The following is a 21,303-nucleotide window of genomic DNA, read 5'->3' as shown; positions in this document are numbered from 1 at the left end:
TAAGTGAATATCAGGAGCGATATGTTGAGGAGTCTTGAAAGGGATAGGGTCCAGAGGACAGGTGGTTAGGGACGGGCAGAGGGTAATGAGGGTAAGAACTCACTTGGAGAGGAGAGGGGGAAGGAGGTTGCCAGTGTGTGGGTGTAAAGGTGGGTCTGATGCCCCCATATGTGTCCAACGACCTAAAATTCAGATAATAATTGTAGAGCCTTTACTATGCTTATTTTGGGAACCTTGGCTGATTTATTGTAGGAAATTAGCCTCTTAATAATCTCATAAAATGATGTCACCAGTTCAGATAATCTTCCAGTTACAAAATCACTAGGGATGCCCACCGGAATAAATTTTCGGCCGCCGAAAATTATTCGGCCGGAAATGGTTAAAAAAAGGCCCTTTCGGGTTTCGGGCCAGTCAAGAAAAGCTGGATTACGTGGTAAGTAACGTGTGGTTGTGATGACGTAAATCAATAAACCGGCGAACAAAAGGCACGGCGCGCGACCAATGCTCGCGGCTGCTCACAGCCAACATGTATGCCGCTTGGAGATATTTCAATAACATCAGAGAAAGAGGCGCGGATTGCGATTGTAAAAACGGTGTTCAGCTGGACATTTTCTCGAGGGGCGTTGTAAACTGCAAGACTTTCACCACTTTCGGGATTACTTCCACTGGGACAGCGAAGAGACTGTTCCAAGCGCTGCTTCTCATGCTGCTTGATGAAAAGAGACAGACTTATGGCTTGATTAAAGCAGAGAGCTACTGTTCAATTAAAAAGAACACCTCCACTTTCCTTTAATAAGTAGACAAGGCTGGCTATTTCTAAAGGGGCTTATTCTAGTTCTCATGTCTTACTCTGATACCCACTTTTCCTGAACAATTTTCATGTGAGTTATAATTCACAATCTAAGGTTCATTAGGGGAAATGGACAGCGCACAGTGTTCAAATATATTGTACTTTCGGTTATCTAAAATGATACAAATGTTGTTTACATTGCTATGAGGACAGACCACCTTATTGCCAGATTCTTGAAAATTGTAATTTAATTTGTAAGTGATTGTGGATTTTGTAATCATTTTCACTTATGTATCTTTATACAATGTTTACGTACTATTGCTTATGAAGGACAGACAGCCCTTATTTACAGCATTCTTGAAAATTCATTGGTAATTTTCATTTGTAAATAGTTACAATTATGTGGATGTATCCGTTTGCAAACATTTGTATGCATGCCACTATAGGTGGCTTTGTTCTGTGTTGAAAGCCTGGCTGCTTACAGTCTTTTATTTACACTAGTTTGTTGTGGCCTACTGCCTAGATGTTTATTTTAAAGCCAACTTGGCTTTGTTTCTGAATGCACTTTGTTGTAGTTATCCTACAGGGAAAGAAAAATGGCATTGACTTGGGGAATTAATGCCACTGTATGCATTCAAAAAGTGCTGAATAAATGTTTTATGGACCCATAATAGTGATTATTATTTAAGTTAAGTTTTGCCATAATCATGTATTTTTCCATAATCAGGTAGCTGAACACCATTGGTAAAAAATGTATACATTATATATATATATATATTTCTATTAATCATTTTCGGCCTTTCGGCATTCGGTTTTCGGCCAACCGTTTCCTATTTTCGGTATCGGTTTCAGCCAAGAATTTCCCATTCGGTGCACCCCTACAAATCACCCTGTAAAAGATCATATATTAAGAGCCAATTTGAACTCAGAATCACATGCCGATATTGGTGCAACATATTCGTAAAGTAAAAATGCAAGTCAGCATTCTATTATTTAGAGGTCAAAAGACTTTTAATAAAGACATACTTAATTAAACTTGATTAGAAATGTAAACAATATGTAACCCCTTGTATTTCCAGTTACTTTTTCTTTAATAAAGAATAACTCTCTAAAATGTACTTAGTCGTTGGTTTATAGTTTATAATAATGGTATTAGAGTTATTACTTTCCAACACTGGGAATTTGTTACATAATGGCGTTAAAAATATCCAAACCCACAGTCACACTTGAGCTTGTCTTTTTTTCTATAATAATTTGCAAAGTTTGTTGGCATGTTAGTTGTATGTTTTCTATGTGAAAATGGGATTTACTTATCTGGAAAAAGCAAAACATGCATTGAATCAACCAGTTATAATGGCGCTTGTAGTACTATCAATATATAACTTTTCACATATAGAGCTGTCCATGGCCAAGCCCCAACCTACATTAACGACCTTATCCACCCTCACAACACAACCCGGGCCCAAGGTCCTCTGAGCAAGGCCTCCTAAGGGTGACCCGAACCAGGTTAAAAGACTGTGCCTTTGAGGCGGTGGCCCCAAGGCTTTGGAATGAACTCCCCCAGAAACTAAGAGCCTCTGTCTGGCAGCTAAAGACTCACCTTTTCCGACAGGCCTTTGGGTCGCCGGAGGAGGTGAGTTAGTAGCTGTTTTTCATTGGTGTTTTATCCTAGGTTTTACCTGCAGTGTTTTATGCCTTTTATTCTACATTTTATAGCTGTACTTTGAATTGTGTATTGTGTACTATACTGTAAAGCACTTTGTACATTCGTGTTGAGAAGGGTGCTATATAAATCAAGTTTTACTTACTTACAACTGTTTGTGGAGACTTTTTGGAAGCTAGGAGCTTATCACACTGTATAATGTAGCTGCTGCAGTGTGTGTATTTGTGTGTGAGAGCGCTTTTACAAACAAAAACACAGTCACACACCTTGTCTGTGCCTTTGTTAAACAATCGGATGAAAACAACATCGTGTTTTGGTTTCCTAATAGGTTCCCCCTTCTATGTTTGTATCACACAAACAGGACTCTTATAACAGTCTCATACTGTATTCTGAATGCTGTTTGTATGAACTGACTTGCTAATTTGCTAGTCAAGGACATGAGGTCGTATCCACTTCATCTTTGATGATGTTAAAATATTCCTGGGTTGTGTTCGAACTGTGCGATAGGCCATTTGTTAACTTTAAATATTTCACAGTTCGTACAGCAGATGTTGTCAATGAAGGCAGCGGGCAGGTGTTTGTTTAGGATGTTGCCTGTTTGACCAAAGCTTTGAAAAGGTGCTCCTCACCAAGGTTACAAAGTGTGTGACTAGTTCTCAAGATGTAATTGAATTGAATACAGAATGCTTGTTTTACTTTGGGGTTGTCAATGTCTAGTGGTTTGTATAGAGCCTGTGGATGATGAAAATGTAAAGGCAACTAATTTTATACCAGAACAAATGTTAAGTCCATATAAAAGGGTATATTTGTTCTGGCTTGCTCTGCATGCCAGTTAATAAACCCTATCCCTAATTAAGATCTATATCTGTCACTTATATTTTATCACATCATGCATGTGTGATTAATCAATTAGAACCTGGTCTATGTACTGGAAACAGCCATCCTGGCTGTATACTGCTGCTGAACTGATTGGGCTGTAAAAGAATGACACAGAGCCAATGAAAGTCAATGGCAATTAAATATCTTCATAATTTGATTAACATTTCCTATGGCAAAAGTCTGTTGATGAAGGATAGAACCTGGGATCATTATTAGCATTTAATACTGTAAAATAATAATTTCATTTTGGTGTGATTGATCCCAAAGCTAAAAATATAAATAGTGTTTTGTTGTGAGTGCATGGATCTATGAGACTCTTCCCATCAAAATGTCCAACCTTTAAAAGGATATAATCTTAATATTTGTAATCCTATTTTTTACACTTCCAAAAGGTATATACTGTAAAACCTGTAGGAGGGGAAAGTGAGTATTGATTACCAGACATTCAATACGCTCTTAGAAAACACTTGCCAACAACTGCCGTATTCCAGAGGAAAGAATTAGCACAGTCAGTTTACAGTGTTGCTTGTATGGCTCTTGCTGTTCATGCAGACATTTATATTTCAATATTCTTTAGGCATACAAAAGAAAAAATATTTGTCCACACAAAAGAAAATATAAGGATTTCAAAGGAAATAGCGGCTCCACAGGGTCTCATTCTCATATTCCCATGTCATTAATCGAGGTTGGCATGGCTTGGTTGGAAGATTGCTTCACTTTTCATGAGAGTAACCTTGCATTCTTCTGCTATCCACCATTAAACCCACTTCATTCACAACAAAAACCGTTGTGCATGTAGAAAGTCTATGAATGGCAAATCTCTTACCAAAATGACCCTTGATTAGCCAAAATTACTGAAGCTAATTATGTGTCATGAGATCAATTGAGTACAATTTGTCACTGTGTGATACTCAATTGTAACTGTCAATCATGCGTTTTGAAACTTCAAAATGCACGACTGTATTTCTTTGAATTTCAAACAAATGTGTTTTAATGCTACATAGCTCAAACTTAAACATGAAGGAATATGCAAATGTGTCTATTCTCATTGCCGTTTTTTTATACGTTTCTTTCCAACACTGGATATACAAACTGCTTAAACATTGAGTTTGCTGTCAATAAAAATACACGTGTTATAGAAAAATTAAAATGGTCCTGCAAAGAAGAGCAGTCTAGCGGTTGAGTTTAGACGCTCAGGTGACATTCTTTGGTCAAAACAACATCAGACTTTAAAAAATATATATATATATTTGTTGTTGGTGAAGTGTATAACCGATGAGCATGCCCTGGCACTTGTAACTGTACCACAGTTGTTTATGGAGTTATTCCCTTTCCAAGGCACTGGCACTTGGCCAGGAGGCACTCAGCAACAGCACAAGAAACCAAGTGCCAGTCATTATCTCATTGTTTAGAGGCACCCAGCCTGTCCTAATTAGATGCAAAAGAGCAAGGAAACTGTATTTAGTGGCACTGCAAATGAGTAAAGAGAATACCTCACACAGCCTACTGCTGCAGGCTGGAATATAATAAAATAATGATCTACCAAGGGATCTCCAGTGGAGAGCAAATCATATCAACAGGTGGACTTTTGAAGCGGGCTGAAAAGAACCAAGGGCCATAAAAAAAAGGCCTGTAACAACGACCCTTGCACCCAGGTGTAGGGGCACAAAGGTGAAATTATTAAACTGATCATCACCGCGGCTCTTCTTAGAAAAATACACCATCACACAGCTGTAAATAAAACCATTAGGATATTTCAGTAAATATGTGTATGTGTACTTGGCTGTATTCCTTACAAACTTGGCATTAGATGTGGTACACTTTCATTGTATTTGCTGCAGCTTCATACAGTATAACCCTGTCACAATAGACAAGATGACATCTGATCCAACATTCATTTCAAAGAATGCTTTGTTTGCATACAAAGCCTGCAAACTATAAGCACAGCTTGAAATTGTAACTAGCTTGCGTCTGTCAGTTCCTTTTGCTATGAAGGCAGGTAGCCAAGACTTTGCTCAAACCGTATTTTCTTTGCTGCTAGATTTAAGTCATACAATAAACACTGCATTTACTTGTCTCACTGATTACATTGTTTCATGGCCTCATTAAAAGTAATGCATGTAAGTATTCTAAACCAGAAAGTGGTGTGATAGTGTTGGTCATAACATATTTTTGTAGTACTTATAAAGGGTCTAAGGGTATAAAGCACTTATACTAATAAAGGACTGGCTTATCTAAAGCCAGTTGAGTAGCACTTGAAATGTTTAAGCTCTATGAAACCTGATGTACTTATATGATTCTGTTTTCTTCAAGTTTGTATCTTGTTGGTCGAATGCACTTATTGTAAGTCGCTTTGAATAAAAGCGTCAGCTAAATGCAATGTAATGTAATGTAATGTTGTAGTTTGTTGTCTATGCTTAGTGAATGAATACTAAAGAAGACCATTGTCTCTGTGTTAGCTGATTATTTTGTAGGATTCTGTTGAGTATTAAACAATTGCGTGAGTTTGAGGGTATTCAAATAAATTGGTCAGTAAGTCAGAGATGTGCAACTATATTTAACTTTTTGTTTTAAAACACTTTTTTATAAATGATTATGGGAAGTGCCCTTTTTCTCACTTGAGCACCCGCCCCCAAAAATGTCTGCACGTCCCTGAATAGGTTGTTAAATGTTAAGAAGTCCTGAGACACAGTTTTGTGAAGAAAAAAAGCCTGGTACATTTTACCAACCCTTTGAGTTTGAAATCTGCTTGGCGGTTGTGTGTAACCGTGACTGAATGTGAGGCACGACTTTGCAAGAAAATAAATCATCAAACACCTTCCTCGGACAAATGACAAAACTGAACAAACTTGCTGTCCAGTGGGAATTTAAAGCAGGGGATAACACGATAGAATTCAGCCAATAATTGGTCCAGTTTGGCGTTCAGAGGCGACTGGAATCTTGTGTGAAATCTGGCCGCTATTGATGGTAACAAAATGGCAGAAAAAGTGACGATCATGTTGTGAATGTGCATTTTGGGTCGGCAATGGAATATAATAAGTTTGGTGCATATTCAAAACAGCTCTGGAATTATAACTATAGCTCTATGTTTGAACCCTTCTATACCTACATTTCATCAAATGTGACAGGAGTATAACTAGGAGAAAACATTATTTGTAATCGATTCAAATAAAATGTATTGTTGCTTCCTATTATTGTCATCCATAGTATCTGTATTTGTAATAGTATTGAGAGAAATAAGGGAAAACCAAATGGTCTGAAATAGTTGTGTGCAACAGGGCGGAGTAACACTCGTCTCACTAAAGATGGTGACTTACAGGAATACAAGATTCTAACATTGTTGCCCAAATACCTCATAATGTCTCTTTGTCTTATAATGTAAGCATTTGATTTGATTCAGTGTTTATTTATTGTTTTGGTATAAAAAGTACAAGATTTATCTACAAAATCTAGTGGAGTTAAAGTAAAGAGTAGCATTATTTGAAAATACTCGTGGTTTTTGGATAAGGTACAGTACTTGAGTAAATGTGCTTAGTAACATTCCAAGATCAACATTTGTAACTTTCAATTCCAACTTCCTGACTGGTATGCTCCATAGCTCCATTTTGTAAGACAAGCTTTCTGTTCCGCATATGAAGTAGATAATGAACAAACCATAACACCACACATTATGGCACCATCAGGGTTGTTTTTCTCAGAATTATAGTCTCCTCATGAGTACAAATTGTTGACATGCCTCTTGATTTCTTTGTTTTATTTGTCTAGGATGGAAGGATGAAAAAAGATATTGGCTGATACAAAACAAAACGTAACATGTTAAATGACACATAAGTCATTTTCTATTAAATACATTCAAAGAATACTTTTAATCAGTGCTATGAATCTATAATATCCAGTGGACATTTTTCCAGGGTATTCATCCATAAAAGTGGCTGTAAATTAAGCCCCCATCTCTTCATTGAGGTGAATATAGGTTAGGAGAATAAAGCTTTGTTTTGCATGTGTGTTTATGATTTGTTGATTTTTCATCATGTGCATTATGTATGACGGCGCGCTGATTCCTTCTGTCTCATGTCGAAACATCTCAGTTATTATAACCCAGAGACAGGGCTCTGTGCCAAAACTGAGACCTATCACATGCCTGTGTGTGTGTGTGTGAAATGTATTCAGACTTAACCATGGGAATTGTGCGGAGGCAATATTCATTCTTACAAGGGAAGTAACAAATTGCTGTGTGTGTGTGTGTGTGTGTGTGTGTGTGTGTGTGTGTGTGTGTGTGTGTGTGTGTGTGTGTGTGTGTGTGTGTGTGTGCACACTCATGTGTATGTTAGAAGTATGAATAAAGGTAGAGCCACTCTGTATTACAGATGCTTTCTCACTCCCATCTGTCAAGAGCTTTACTAAAAAGTAGAGATTCCCCAATCAATGTCATTTTGCACCAGATACCAATAGAGTGGTTCAAGAATGAGTTCTAAAATGCGTTGTTTTTGTGTGTGTTGGTAAGCCTGAAGTAAGATATTTGGTATAACACAAGCTTACGAGATTAAATGCGTTTTTGGATAAATATAAAGTAAAATAAAGTGAACAAATGCTGCACTCTCAATGTCTGAAGCGTATGTGTAGCTTAAAAACGACGGTAGCTAACAAGTGCCTCATGAGACTACTACACTTCATTACGGTAAACATTAGCCGTGTTTGCCGTGGTTTAGCTTTAGCTTAGCAGTGGTAACCGTGATGTAGTTCTTGCATAGCCTAACGTTAGCTTTGTTGATTCTAGCAATAGCATCTACGCTTCATCTATTATAAAAGTGTTTTCAATATGTGGACATTTTGCTGTTGAGCAAAACGAGTAACTGCTATGACTGCTTGCCACAAAGATTATTTTCCGGAATATTTTAAAATCCAATGGAAAAATCATATTGCTTTTTGGAGCGTTTGCTATGCTAACTTCTTGGTTGGCCTTTAATAATTCATCGACGCTGCACAACTTTATTGCCGTCTCGCCGTCTCAGCCAACACCGATTGTTTAAGTATTATGGTTTTTATTATTCTGTATTAGCTGTCGATTACAATGGTTATTTGCACAGTAACACATTTCAATTTCATAGGATAAACATTCATATATTTGCTTTGCTTCATTTTGTATTTTAAGCTGCTCAGAATTAGTGCTTAGTCTAAAATAGTAGGCATATTGCTGTTTAAATATCACCTTTTAATAAATAGATAGTTGTTAGTTATGTTACTTAACAAAGCAGGATTCTGCTGCCCAACGGTTGCTAACAGCAACAATTAACTAGCTATCCAAAATGTAGCATTTTTAGGGGGAAAATTGGCTCTGTCCACTCAATCAATAGTTTACTCGAAAAAGAATTGCAAAAAGCCTATGTTGTTGATTACTTACTGCAGATATGCAACTAAAAGCATCAATGCCTATCTCCCGATCAAATATTTCCTCTGAACTTCACCCAATAGCAAACAGCGGCCGATCAATCTTGGCACTTTTACTGAAGAACTGAAACTGAAGGTCTCTGTATCTGTCGTTCACTCTCTCTGAGTCTTTTTATCTGTCTCTCTATTGGCATCATTATAACCCAAATGAAGAGGCTTGCTGGCAAATTCAAACCACTGCCATATTCCCATTAGCAAGCAGTCATACACACACATCACACACAGTAGGGGTACTTAGGGAATTGGCTGTGAAGCTTCTCCCAGTTTGCTCACTGTGAACTGAATTGAGCAATACAAACTGGATGTAAATGGTCAGCCTGGTGTGTGTGTGTGTGTGTGTGTGTGTGTGTGTGTGTGTGTGTGTGTGTGTGTGTGTGTGTGTGTGTGTGTGTGTGTGTGTGTGTGTGTGTGTGTGTGTGCTTGTGCTTAATGTTTTTGGAATTTAGATAAATGTGACATTTTAGTGTTCTTCATGACAGATCCATCAGTAAATCACATGAGAGAAAAAAATGAGAGATTTCCACAGAGAGAAATTGGGAATAAGAAAAGAGGAGGGAGAAGGCACATTAAGCATTAAACACATGTTACTAGACAACTTTTTGTTTTAAATACTACTTCTGACAAGATCAACCAGCACAACCAATCTCCAGTTGCTATGCCAGCATAATACAAAGGGAGAAATATCAGATATTGAAAATAATCAAACAACCAGAGCAAATCAAATGATTGATTGATTTCAACTATCAGAATGAATGTCATAAACAACAAAGTGTCAAAGAAAAAAACATTTTGTCTAATAACAACGCAGAAGGAAGTGTCTAGCTGAGAAGATTGAAATGTGTCTTTGAATCTAAGTAGAGCCAATAAGTGATTAGCTTATCAGCTAGCATCTTAAATAGGGATGGGTATCGTTAGGATTTTATCGATACCGGTCCCGGTACTGCTTATCGGTATCGGTATTTTTCGATACTCTTATCGATACTTTTCAATAATTTGGTGTTAATAAACAAAAAAAAGACAAGGCGATGTGCCTGCAAGACTGCACCCAGGTAAACAAAACATATTACCCGTACGCAGCAGCTAACCTGCCTGCGAGCCTTCGCTCAGGTCACATTTACACACGGCGCGGCTGAAGCCCGCTAGCACTATTAGCACTANGTGAGAGAGAGAGAGAGAGAGAGAGAGAGGGGGTGGGGTTGAGGGGGGTGTAATACCTGCCTAGCCTGCAGAAGATGTCCAGAGATGGCTGAAACCTGCAAACAGTCAATTATACAGAGGAAATGTGGAGGAGAGGGAAACCATGGGTGAAATTAAAAGCCTGGTTCTTGTGATAAGTTGTGACGATGTGAAGTCTTCACAAAAAACGAAGTAGAAAAAGAAAAGTCAAATGTTCCAGCATGTTGCAGGAGGAAGAGGTTTCACGGTGTATTAAAGAGAGCTGGAAACTTATCGTAACTTGACACAACATGTAGCTATTTTCTTTGTGAACATCAACACAATAATAACAATTAACAAAAGGCCTTCATTGATTTTTTTTCTACGGATAGTTTAGAATTTTCTCTCTAAATGCAGCACATTTTTAGATCAAGGCCCAGTCGAGACATTGCAAAGATTAGAAAATAGAGCGTATGTAAACAAGGCTGCCATAACAAGTCAACCAGCGCAAGACGGGCCACAAAAAAAGCCACAAACAAAACAAACTCCGACTTAAATAGTGAATCATCAAACAATGCTTTGCAGATTCTAAGACAAGACTTTTGTTCATTCACCAATTTGCGTATTTTGAGTCATCAAAAACATCATTATTATCTTTTGCACTCTAAGTTCTAAATGTCAGAACATTATGTTCACTTTGCTCACTGACCTTTCCAAACCCATCAACACTGTCAGCAGCGCTAATAACCTCGACACGCACAGCTATGTTTCTATCTCATGCTGTGCTATCTCCATGTTTAAAACAATGAGCCAATTGCTATGCGCTGAATTATTGTTCATCAATGTGCTCCATACAACATGTGCATGTTTGACATTATCAATCCAAAGCCGTTTGGTGGATAAGACACGTATTTTCACCTAATTGAAAATACACTTTAACAGAGGTCTTCTATGCACAGACATTCAAAATAGTTTATTTATTTGTAATATTTAAGGGCCCTAACAAACACTCAGATTGTCGATCTATTCAGATCCATGAAACAACACAAAGACATGTGCTATAGGCAAGGACAGCACACAAACACGCACACCAACTTCTACTTCAAAGTCTCTTTCATAAAACGTCTAAGCTCCACTGCGTCAGAGCTCAAAGTTCACATTTTGAGGGGTGAGGGGAAGCAAGTTGGCGCTTTGTGCTTTAAGGGAGGCGCGAGTATTGTGCAGAGAGATAAGAGTGCAGGACAATAGAAAAAAGGCCGCCTGAGAGACTGGACTGGAGTCTGTAGCCGGATTATCAGAGTGAAGCCGTGGAAGGAAAGGAGAGCAGAGGAGAGCAGAGGAGAAGGGAGTAGGCCGCCCCGTGTCTGTTACTGGGAATCATGGTTCCATGTAGAAAGGCACTCAAATGGGTGACTTCCTGTATTGATTGATGGGTGTTCCAGGGATTAAACCCTAACCTTGTATTGATCCAGTTCACTTTGGCAGTGTGGGGGATGGCTGTGGTCTCAATACAGCCGTTACATTTCCCCTCACTGGTTTCTTAATTTGAATAGACTATTTATCCCGTGTGTATGCATGAGCCAATGGACAACAGGGTTAAAATAAGAAACCCGGGGGAAGAACATTGGATAAAATCTAAGTTCCAGTGATACAGGGATCGAGAATAGACACCATTTTATGAACAGATTTAACAAAAACTACACATTTTGTATGATGCTTTATCTGGTTTTCTTTTTGCTCGATTGCTATCAGGTGTGCCTTCACGTAATCAGGTTTCAAAAGACAATAATTCTATTTATATATTTGAATGTAAATATCTAATTCTAATCATACAAAATTTGGTTCTAAAGTGTACATTTCCATAAGATGATAAAACACAATAAATGTCAGAGTACAATGGAGGATGAGTAGATCCAGAATGCATTTCAATAAGATTGCATAATATGAGTACAAACAATATAATAAGATAATACCAAAAACTAGCTGGAAAAATACATATATTTACATATATAAAAGAAAGACGATACTATACATAATGAATTATTCATTAAGATATATTACAAAGTCTTGGGAGGTGAATACTTTATACTGAGAAGAATCTTGGGTGAGTTTTAATGAAAGGAAAATAGTGGCGCTACCATAAAAATCCACCTGTCAGTTCCTCCACCAAAGAAAATAAATATGATTTACAAACAATGACTGACCCAGATCTGACAGGCTGTCATGTGCACTGCAAAGAAGGCAGTGCTGTTAGCTCAACAACAAGAAAGCTGCTGTCACTCACAAGTGTTGGCGCTCCACAGGGCTGATGAGCAGGAAATGGAGATGATAGAATGCAATTTGTGCCTCACCACACATACACTTATGCGGCTGTCGCATGAAAGGGAATAAGTGCCTACTCCTGTATCTAGTACACAGACAGACAATGTTTTGGCAGCTGTGATTAGGTTCTTCGCTGAGTGGGTGAGCATTTGATAGGAATTGTCTTCATTCCTCGCAGGCTTTTAAAGAATACACAATAATTTGGGAAGATAAGTGTCTGAATGAAAGCTAACATTTATGGATGTACTGGTAGATGATTGGCTGCCATGTGTGATACTCACGGCAACAAGAGAAAAAGGATTGTGATTGAAATAATGCTTCTCCTGATGTTTCTTCATGACTTTAGAAGAACCTCATATAAGGTCTTTGCAAAGAGCATCCTCAGCTCACTTGTTTTCTTAAGCACTTTTATGATCTCAAAGCTTTTTTCTGATTTGTACACTGGATTGATTGTATGCGTGACCTTGGGTGGCTGTTCCATTTTCTCTATTCATTCAATCCTTTCTATTTTGATCATCGATATATAACCTTTACCTACTATTCAGTATTAACATGCTCTATAATTGATTTCAGTGGTTACTGCTTCAGGCCATGAGGAAACAAAATGATTCTGCAAAAAAGGGGAAAAGATGAATAATCATTATATAACTCTGTAGACTATTTGTAGGGTAATTACCTCAAATGTGGTTCTGTTTGCAAGCTAAATCTTTTACTTGAATAAATCTAACCAATTGATGTAAACCATAACCAAGTATTTGCTTCTTCTCTTTTTTTAATCTTCACATTGACTTAATGACTTATGTGTTTCCCTCTGAACGTAATAGGCAATGATGTCAAGTTGAATGGAGACATAGCTTTGTAGGAAACAGGGTTGGGAGAGGAGGTTAACATTAACTTGGTGACTAGCTGTGACAACAGAGAGGCTATAACATCACTCAATGTGGGTTGAAAGGGCAGGAAAGAAAACTGACATCTTAAATAAGAAATAATAATAGCTGCCGCCCACTGCTTGTTATACTAGGATGGGTGTGTGGCGCTGTGTGTGTGTGACGATTAAAAGAGGATTTCATTCCAATCCTCCATTTTCATTTCCCCTTCCAAAAATCAAATGTGCTTACTAAAATGCATGAAGCAACACACCATGGGATAAAAGGAGTGCTGGACTTATTTAACCATAAGTGTAATTTTGACAGCAAACTTTATTGTAAAATAAAAACAAAAAACAGTATGATCCTTGAACTATGCAAAAGGGTATTATTTAAATATGTCTCTAGCTACTGCTTTCTGAAGCATGTGTGTTTATGTTTTTCTTGTAGGGCAGCTGCAATGTTTATTTTGCAGCCAGAAAAATAAAGATAAACTTCACTCAACCTGAGAGGGATTAGGATTTAGGGAAAGGTCCACCAATTCTGGTCCAAGAAAGGCCAGTCATTTTTTTCTCAGTCTGCACGTTGCGTTACAAAAATAGCACCAATGGTTGCTGAAGAGACTTGTACAAAGTGAATAAGACACTCAAAGGAAGGCTTCTTTCTTAGCCAGTTAATCTGCCACACTGCAGAGTCAGAGCGTGAAAGACGGAGAAAGAATATGTGGATAACGTGCAGAAATGGCACTTTGCTGTATACAGCTTTATTATATTATCATGCTGGAAGAATGCAAACATAGAAATTGTTTTAATATTAGTAATTGGATTTTGATTGGAAAAGCGACTTTAAGTTATCTTAAATTTTTTCCATTTCACTTAATGAGTATGTCAGTATTGATTTAATAAGTTATTACGATGCTCTGGGATGGAAACGTATATCATCTTCTGGATGAATTCATTATCTCATACAAGGATTGTAATAATTGATCCACTTTTAGTAACAGCTTAACCTTTATATAAGCAATCTGCACCACTAGGCCACATTATATTTAAATGATTTTTCATCTTTGCAAGAGAACAATTCAGTGGAGATGCTTCTACAAAAAAATAGCCACTCAGGGTTTCCTACACATAGACTATACTTGGGCGGGCCACCCAGACATATTAACGGTCGACCAAGTATATTTCCCATTTAGTTTTTTTTTTTTTTCAATAATTTTTTTTTTTCCGTCCGTGACCACGACGCCATCTGCGATTGATTTACTTGTGGGCAATGATCCCTCGCTCTACGCCTCCTGTACCCAGTCCCGGACTGGCCATCGGGAGGACCGGGGGGTTTCCCGATGGCCTGGCCTGTTAAGTGGCCTGCCTCACAGAGGGTGACTGGCTGTCTACATGATGTGGCCTGCCGACATGGCCTGTCATACAGATCATAAATCAAAGCCCTTGATTGGTCTCTGTGTGTCACGCAAGCTCGGGATAACCTCAGCTCAGGTGAGGTAAAGGACTCTCTGAGTGTTTAGATAGTTAACTTAGTCTAAGTTCTCAGTGGGTCTCAAATGGTTTGGTCACCATTTATGTAAACACATATTTCCATTTGAGAGGGGAGTGATTAGTAAAATATGCATGAATAAAAAAGTTAAGTAGGTGGAAAAAGGCAAGATAAACTTTTAAAACTTGTTGAGAGCTAAAACTAGTCTTTGCTGCTGCCTCAAAGAGGAGAAGGGGGGAGAGGAGGGAGACAGGAAAGGCTGGTTCAGGAGCACAGACACACTCGCAACTATAAATGAACCAAAAATAAATAAATAAACAAGTTTCAGTGTTTTTTTCATATTGGAAATGGGATGTTGTTGGTTATGGCCATGATTTTATGATTATTGAAATGTATACAGTTCTGTTTCATATAGGTGTTCCCATAGATCTAGTCTCTTTATTTCCCCCTCAAAGTGCACCAGATTGATGCTTTTAACTCCAACAGCGCATGCCCCCGGACCCCCCTAGAGGATTTGAGGTCCACCCCCACTTAAAATCACATTAATAGGTTCCTAAATACATTTACAATTTTTTAAATGGTAACTCATGTCCATATGGTTATATCTCTCACAGGCTCCGCCCTCTACTGGACTCTATGGGTACTACCTTATCATGCAAGCATTCAACTACTGAGATTTCTATAGACGTAGCCGGCCCCGGGGCGGGCCTACCTGAATGCATGCGCATCTCACTTCCGTATAAAAGGATGCCCCGCCTCCTGACCATCATCCTTTACTCTTCAGCGAGCGGAGGTGATAGCCTAGCACTGAGTCCGAGACGTACTTTTTGAGAGAAAGGAAGAAAGAGAAAGAAAGATAGCGGGCGCCGATCCCCCACCACCTCTGCTTCGAGTGTTTGGGGGACCAGGATATGGCCGAGGCGGTGCCATTTCACATTCGCCATTCCTTCCGAGTCCGGCGTCCATGGAAGTCCACCGCCCAGGACTGTACTCTCCCTGGATGACGATCATGGCGGCGGGTGTGTGGGCTACTCGCTCATTGGTAGAGATGCCCCCGCCTCACCAGGTCAGAGCGATTATTGGGGCGCAAGGCCGAATAAGTAGCTTGGTCCACGAGCCTTGCCCCAGGCCATAATTCCACTTTTTCCCATAATGTCCGTTTCGAAGAAACGGCATTGTGGCGGCGCGCGCGGCCCCCCTCCCCTGAGGGCGGGCCGCGGTGCGTTCAAAGACCTCAGTAGAGAGAAGAGTCACCGCAGCGTGCGCTCCTCCACGGGCTTTTCTGCAGACGAGGGACCGCGGCGGTGAGACGAAGGGAGAGGTGCCGGCACGGTGATCCCGTGCCCGCGGCGCCCTCCACCTCTTCAGNTAACTCATATTCTTTATTCGAATACCTGAATAATTTTCAATATTCGATTAATCGTTCCAATCCCTAATTCATTAGTAGCTATTCTTTACAACTTAATTTCTCCCTACTGCCTGCCGTTATATATGCAGGAAATACAAATGACTTCTGTGAACCTACTTGGCATATAAACCTTGATTGCTGCTTTATCTATTTGTGCTCCGTTCTTCACAAAGCATCAGCCTTGGCGTACCTGAAAAGCGTCTCGGAGGACGTGGAAAATGTTCGTCTCATTCGCCAGATGGTGAGAACTCCAGCTGCAAAGACAAACAGGAGAAAAACGTTTGTATTTCAACTTAATAAGAGTGGAATACAAAACTGGGCTTACTTGCAATTACTGCAACACTTTTACATATGTTGGTACTTCTTAAACTGTGCCAGAAAACTGCACTTTCATTTTTAAACAGTCCTTCTTTTCAGATTGATGTAGCATTTTTTTAAACGCTTCATTGCGTATTCCTGGGAGTTGATTTGGCACGAGTGATTTTATGACTTCGTGTAAGTGTGGTTTCAATGATTGGAGGATGACAGCTTTGTTGAGATCTACCCACAGGGGTCGGTATGCAGGAGGATCGGCTGAAGCAAACATGTTAAGACCTTTTTTAAGACCCTTTCCATACATTTGAAGACCTCATTGCCACTTTGAGTTCTAACCGGTTACCTTGGCGACACACTTTACCTCACATTGACTATATACAGTATTGATTGTCCTTCCGTCTTATCTTCCAACCATTTGGTCGCAAACTTGCATTTCCCCATAACGATGTTGTTTAACAACCGGCGTAAACGGACCTTCGCGCGCTATCAAGCAGAGAGCGTGCGATGTCCTGTTCAGATGACGTCAAACCCAACGGGATGCCATAAATAAACGACACAGAATCACACTACACACCTACGCAATGATTACATTCAGGCAGACTGTAGAATACAACCTCTTTGGACAATTTATATACTTATTGAAAACAAGCTACAAAATGTAATACCTTGAAAATGCTGTTTAATACTTTTTAATAGCATTAATTTTCCCTACATTGATTTATCAACTTTTAATACTTTTTAAGACCCCGCGGACACCCTGTACCATGCCTCAGGTTAAGGATGAATAGTCTTCCATTATTTCAGCACTACGACAAAAGGGACAGCAGGGAAATAGAATAGAAAATAACCTTAAGGATTTTAATCTGCGTGGGGTCTGTAGAGCGGATGTAGAAACTCTTCAGGTACGGCTCAAACATCCCCTGTAGCACACGATGGAGAGAAGAGAGGAAAATGTAATTCAGTGAATCTGCAGCATTTGGTTTTAGGTTTCACACAAACAACCAAAAGACAGCAGCAGGTGTCGCTCACCCTCCTCTTAATCGACATTGTCGCCACATTCTGAAGAACAACGTACTGGACCTCACTGTAAGGAGAGACATCAACACAAGACATTAATGATAAGGTTAAAAACTGTGGTGAAAAAATAATAAAATCCCTGTTTTTATCCTGTCTACCTGAAATCCTGTGGCCATAACAGGTCCACAGCTCTTCACAACAATGGAAATATTTGAATGAATATTTATACATAGGCAAAGATTATTGAGTATTAATAACATTTGTTGTAGAGTGATTTTCATAGGAGATGTAACTGAGCTTTAAAATAAAAATACATAAGTTCTACGTAAGAAAAGACAGTAAAAAGATATTACATAATAATATAACGTGGACAAATTGCAGTAGGTCATACTGACCTTGCGATAACATTATAGAAGAATTGGGAGTGATGGAACCCTCTTTGATGGTCACACAGTGAAATGTGTTCTCTGCTTTTAACCCATCCTAGTACCAGGAGTCTAGTACTAGGAGCAGTGGGCAGCTATTGCACAGCGCCCGGGGAGCAATGGGGGGGGGAAGGGGGGGGTCTGGTGCCTTGCTCAAGGGCACCACAGCAGGGCAGGAGGTGAACTGGGACCTCTCCAAGTAGCAGTCCACACTCCGTATTTTAGGTCTGGTCGGGGACTTGAACCGGCTACCCTACAGCTCAGAGTCCAAGCCCCTACTGACTGAGCCACTGCCGATTTATTATCATAGATCTATTTAATGTGACATTTCTCCCAGCTGCAAAAGCATATGGCATCCATTACAGGCAGTAACATCTAAAGAAAATCAACATGGTGTCTGAATCTTTGTAATCCTATTCCTTAGATTAAGATAAAACTCTGGAAGTAATATGTTTTACTTGTGCAATACAGATACTGAAATCAACATGTCAACAGAAACTAATAATCTTAATGCACACCACATCTGCACTCAGGTATGTTTGTAGATTGTCTAATAAACAAGCAAGACCAATATAACATTTCAAATCTTAAACTCTTGTTAAACGTGCATGCATTATCTCTCAGGGTAATAAACCAGTGTGTTTGTGATTAGCGCTGAGGCACTGTATGAATAATAAAGTGTTAACAAACACATGGTGGTGTGCGAAAGAGAGGCTGTTTGCCGGCTCTGAGTGATGATCCCATCACAGCCGCTCAGCCACAGGACCCCCGCTCAATAAGAGGCAGTGTGAGGACTTACAGCCCAGAGGCCATCGCTCCTCATGCTTTATGCCTCCATGTTTACCTCAGACGCACCCAGCTCCCTGTTTAATTTCACTCCTCGCTTCAGGCCGGTGCAGATTTATTTTTACTACCCTCACTTGTCATTTTTTTCTACTGTTCTCATACTATTTTCCACTTTGCTGATGGTCTTTATAGTGTTCTCCTAGCACATTCAGCTGAGTTTCATAAACGCAGCTGAATGTGCTGCAGGGTGACGTATTTAGCGAATCAAACAGGAAGTTAGCATCGCGTTGGTTTCTTTGACAAAAAGCTAAAAGGGATTCTTTATTTTGAGTTATGTCAGAAATAAGAGAAACTTTTAGGATTTAGGAGGATATACTTCACAATAGTTGAACACCACATGTAGGATTTTGAAGCATAAAAGCAATGGCTGCTATAAGCTAACATAATGCTAACTATACAACAAGCGCAGGACTTCAACGTCATCACCACTGAGTTAATGGGTTTCTTATTTTTAGCATGATGGCTTTTATTGTTCCCTGACAACATCTGTAGTCTAATTAAGTAGTCTAATTCATTGTACAATGTAGGATCCCAAATATTATGTTAATCCATCTTTTATTAGCCAATGCCCTTTTTTTTTATTGATATGTTATCTGTTGTATCTTATGTCAGAAGCAAACCATCCTTTAGCTTGTGTTAACTGTAGATTATTGTTCAGAAATCAAACATAAAACCCATTGGAAAAGCCAGATGACAGAAAGAAGTGTAAGGAAGGGGCAGATTTTTTCCGGCTGTGTATTTTTAAATTCTAGCGCATTCGAGCTGGTTTCTCCACCTTTAATTTCACAGTTTTTAATTTTCTAACAGGCCTGATGCATTAATAGGCAGCATTGCAATTTGAATAGAGAATTAATTTCAGATGGTCAGCTCACCTGTGGCTCCTCAGCAGACGGACCAGGGCCTTGGCGATCACCCCGATCTCTGCTTTAGGAGCCAGATGGAAATACAGCTGAGCCACAGCCATCACCACCTGATGCAGGGAAAACAAAAGGAGGGTAAAACAATTGCACAATATAAAATACACATACTGTGTTGCCCTCTTTCTTGTTTTACAGCAGCTGTGTCAAACTCAATGTCATCGCGGGCCACATCAGCATTATGGTTGCACTCCAAGGGCCGGTTGTAACTTTAAGACTATATAAAAATTCATATATAAATATTTAATATATATAAACGTATATGTATTATATTACAATATTTCCTCTGCATTGGATTATTATGGGATAGGTAATAACTTAATAATTAACTACTGAAAGCAGAATTATAGGGCAAATAATTGGAAGTCTCTTCAGTGAGAACAAAATGATTTTTATTAAAAAGCCAAATTCTGGAAAAAATGTGAAAATGTAAAAGAAAATGAAATTTTGAAGCAAAAAAGTCGAATTCTGATAAAAAAGAGTCAAATTCTGAACAACATTCATATTTGAGATGCATTGTGGGACATGTAGTTTATGGGCAACGTGCTTCTGTAAATCAGCATGTAAAGTATAATAAACATATTATATTCTTTGCCAGCTCTTGTGGGGCCACATTAAATGAAGTCGCGGGCCGGATTTGGCCCCCGGGCCTTGAGTTTGACCCCCCTGTTTTACAGCTAAATGGAAGAAGAACATTTTTGATTTAAAGTTCAAGAAATGATCTGGCAGTCAGGGGGGAGGGTTGTGCTTTTTCTAAAGATCTCGATCTGCATACTAAACTCAATCATCAATCGTGTTTCTGGCTACTTCATGAATGTTCAATATGATCTTTTAGCCCTGCTTCCGGCCTCCTCAGGGAAGTATCTGTCTCTTTAAGGAGTTTATTTCAGCTTTTTAGATGAAAACAGATGCCTGAAACACTGACAGGATTGATGAGAATACAGTGAACCTGTTGCCATATAATCAAAACAAGGAGCTGAAAGACGCTAAGGGGAGCAACAAAGTTCATATCAGCTTTATGTCACTTTTGATCTAAAAATAATCTTTTGAGAAGCTTTGAGATACCTTTTTTCTTGGTCACTTTGACAAAGTTTTTAACACAACATTAACATATATCCGTTTAAACTGAACCTGCAAACTCTTAATTCCACTTATTTACACATCTGGAAATGATGGAGCAACGATAGAACTCATTTGGAGTCATGTTAGTGTCTCAACATGAATGAAACTCAATAATTTGCTTTCTTTTTTTTTGTTTAGGTCCCTCTAACTCCTGGGCTCTGGCTCTTTAGCTGTTTAATGCTTCATTATGTTCGCCATGTTGTTGCTAACTGTGTCTGTGTGTTGTTTAGTGCTGAGCACTTAGTGTTGCTAGCTTCACAGATGTTTCACTGCAAACAGCTGCCTGCCACTATTAGAGCAGTGAGGGGGAACCAGAACAGTGAATTTGTGGACCGGACAGATCCACAAAGAGCTGAAACACGCTTTAGAGATAGTCTTGATCTGGGATCCGGAGATCGATTGCTTTTGTCTGTATGCATTCTTTTTTGCCATTTTGTGTGTAAGCATGTGCACATTATGCTAATTATTATGTGATCTATCATTACATGTCACTTGTCAGACACTTTTATCCAAAGCAACTTACATACTCAATACTGTGGACAATCCCCACCGGAGCAATTTGGGGTGAAGTGTCTCAGGGACACAACGACATGCTGACTGCAGTGGGGTTTGAACCTGTGACCCCTGATCCCAACACCA

The 21,303-nt window shown here is 39.1% G+C and overlaps 2 protein-coding genes across 2 annotated transcripts in view; both read right to left on the bottom strand.

Moving 5' to 3' along the window:
- Positions 1-15,625, bottom strand: part of LOC104950979 (thrombospondin type-1 domain-containing protein 7B-like) — a 105,136-nt gene extending 89,511 nt beyond the window's left edge. The window contains exon 1 of the mRNA XM_010777603.1: positions 15,550-15,625. Coding sequence (XP_010775905.1) covers positions 15,550-15,625 — 76 coding nt within the window. The remainder of the gene's footprint in view (positions 1-15,549) is intronic.
- Positions 15,626-16,239: 614 nt separating this feature from the next.
- LOC104950978 (AP-3 complex subunit beta-2-like) overlaps positions 16,240-21,303 on the bottom strand; it is a 9,924-nt gene continuing 4,860 nt past the window's right edge. Inside the window, exons 7-10 of the mRNA XM_010777602.1 lie at positions 19,498-19,595; positions 17,367-17,421; positions 17,186-17,257; positions 16,240-16,276 (exon numbers count right to left, since the gene is read on the bottom strand). Coding sequence (XP_010775904.1) covers positions 16,250-16,276; positions 17,186-17,257; positions 17,367-17,421; positions 19,498-19,595 — 252 coding nt within the window. The 3' untranslated portion in view covers positions 16,240-16,249. The remainder of the gene's footprint in view (positions 16,277-17,185; positions 17,258-17,366; positions 17,422-19,497; positions 19,596-21,303) is intronic.

Source organism: Notothenia coriiceps, unplaced genomic scaffold, assembly GCF_000735185.1.
Source record: "Notothenia coriiceps isolate Sejong01 unplaced genomic scaffold, NC01 NC01_scaffold00018253, whole genome shotgun sequence".
Lineage (NCBI taxonomy): Eukaryota > Metazoa > Chordata > Actinopteri > Perciformes > Nototheniidae > Notothenia > Notothenia coriiceps.
This window is presented reverse-complemented; position numbering and strand designations above follow the sequence as displayed.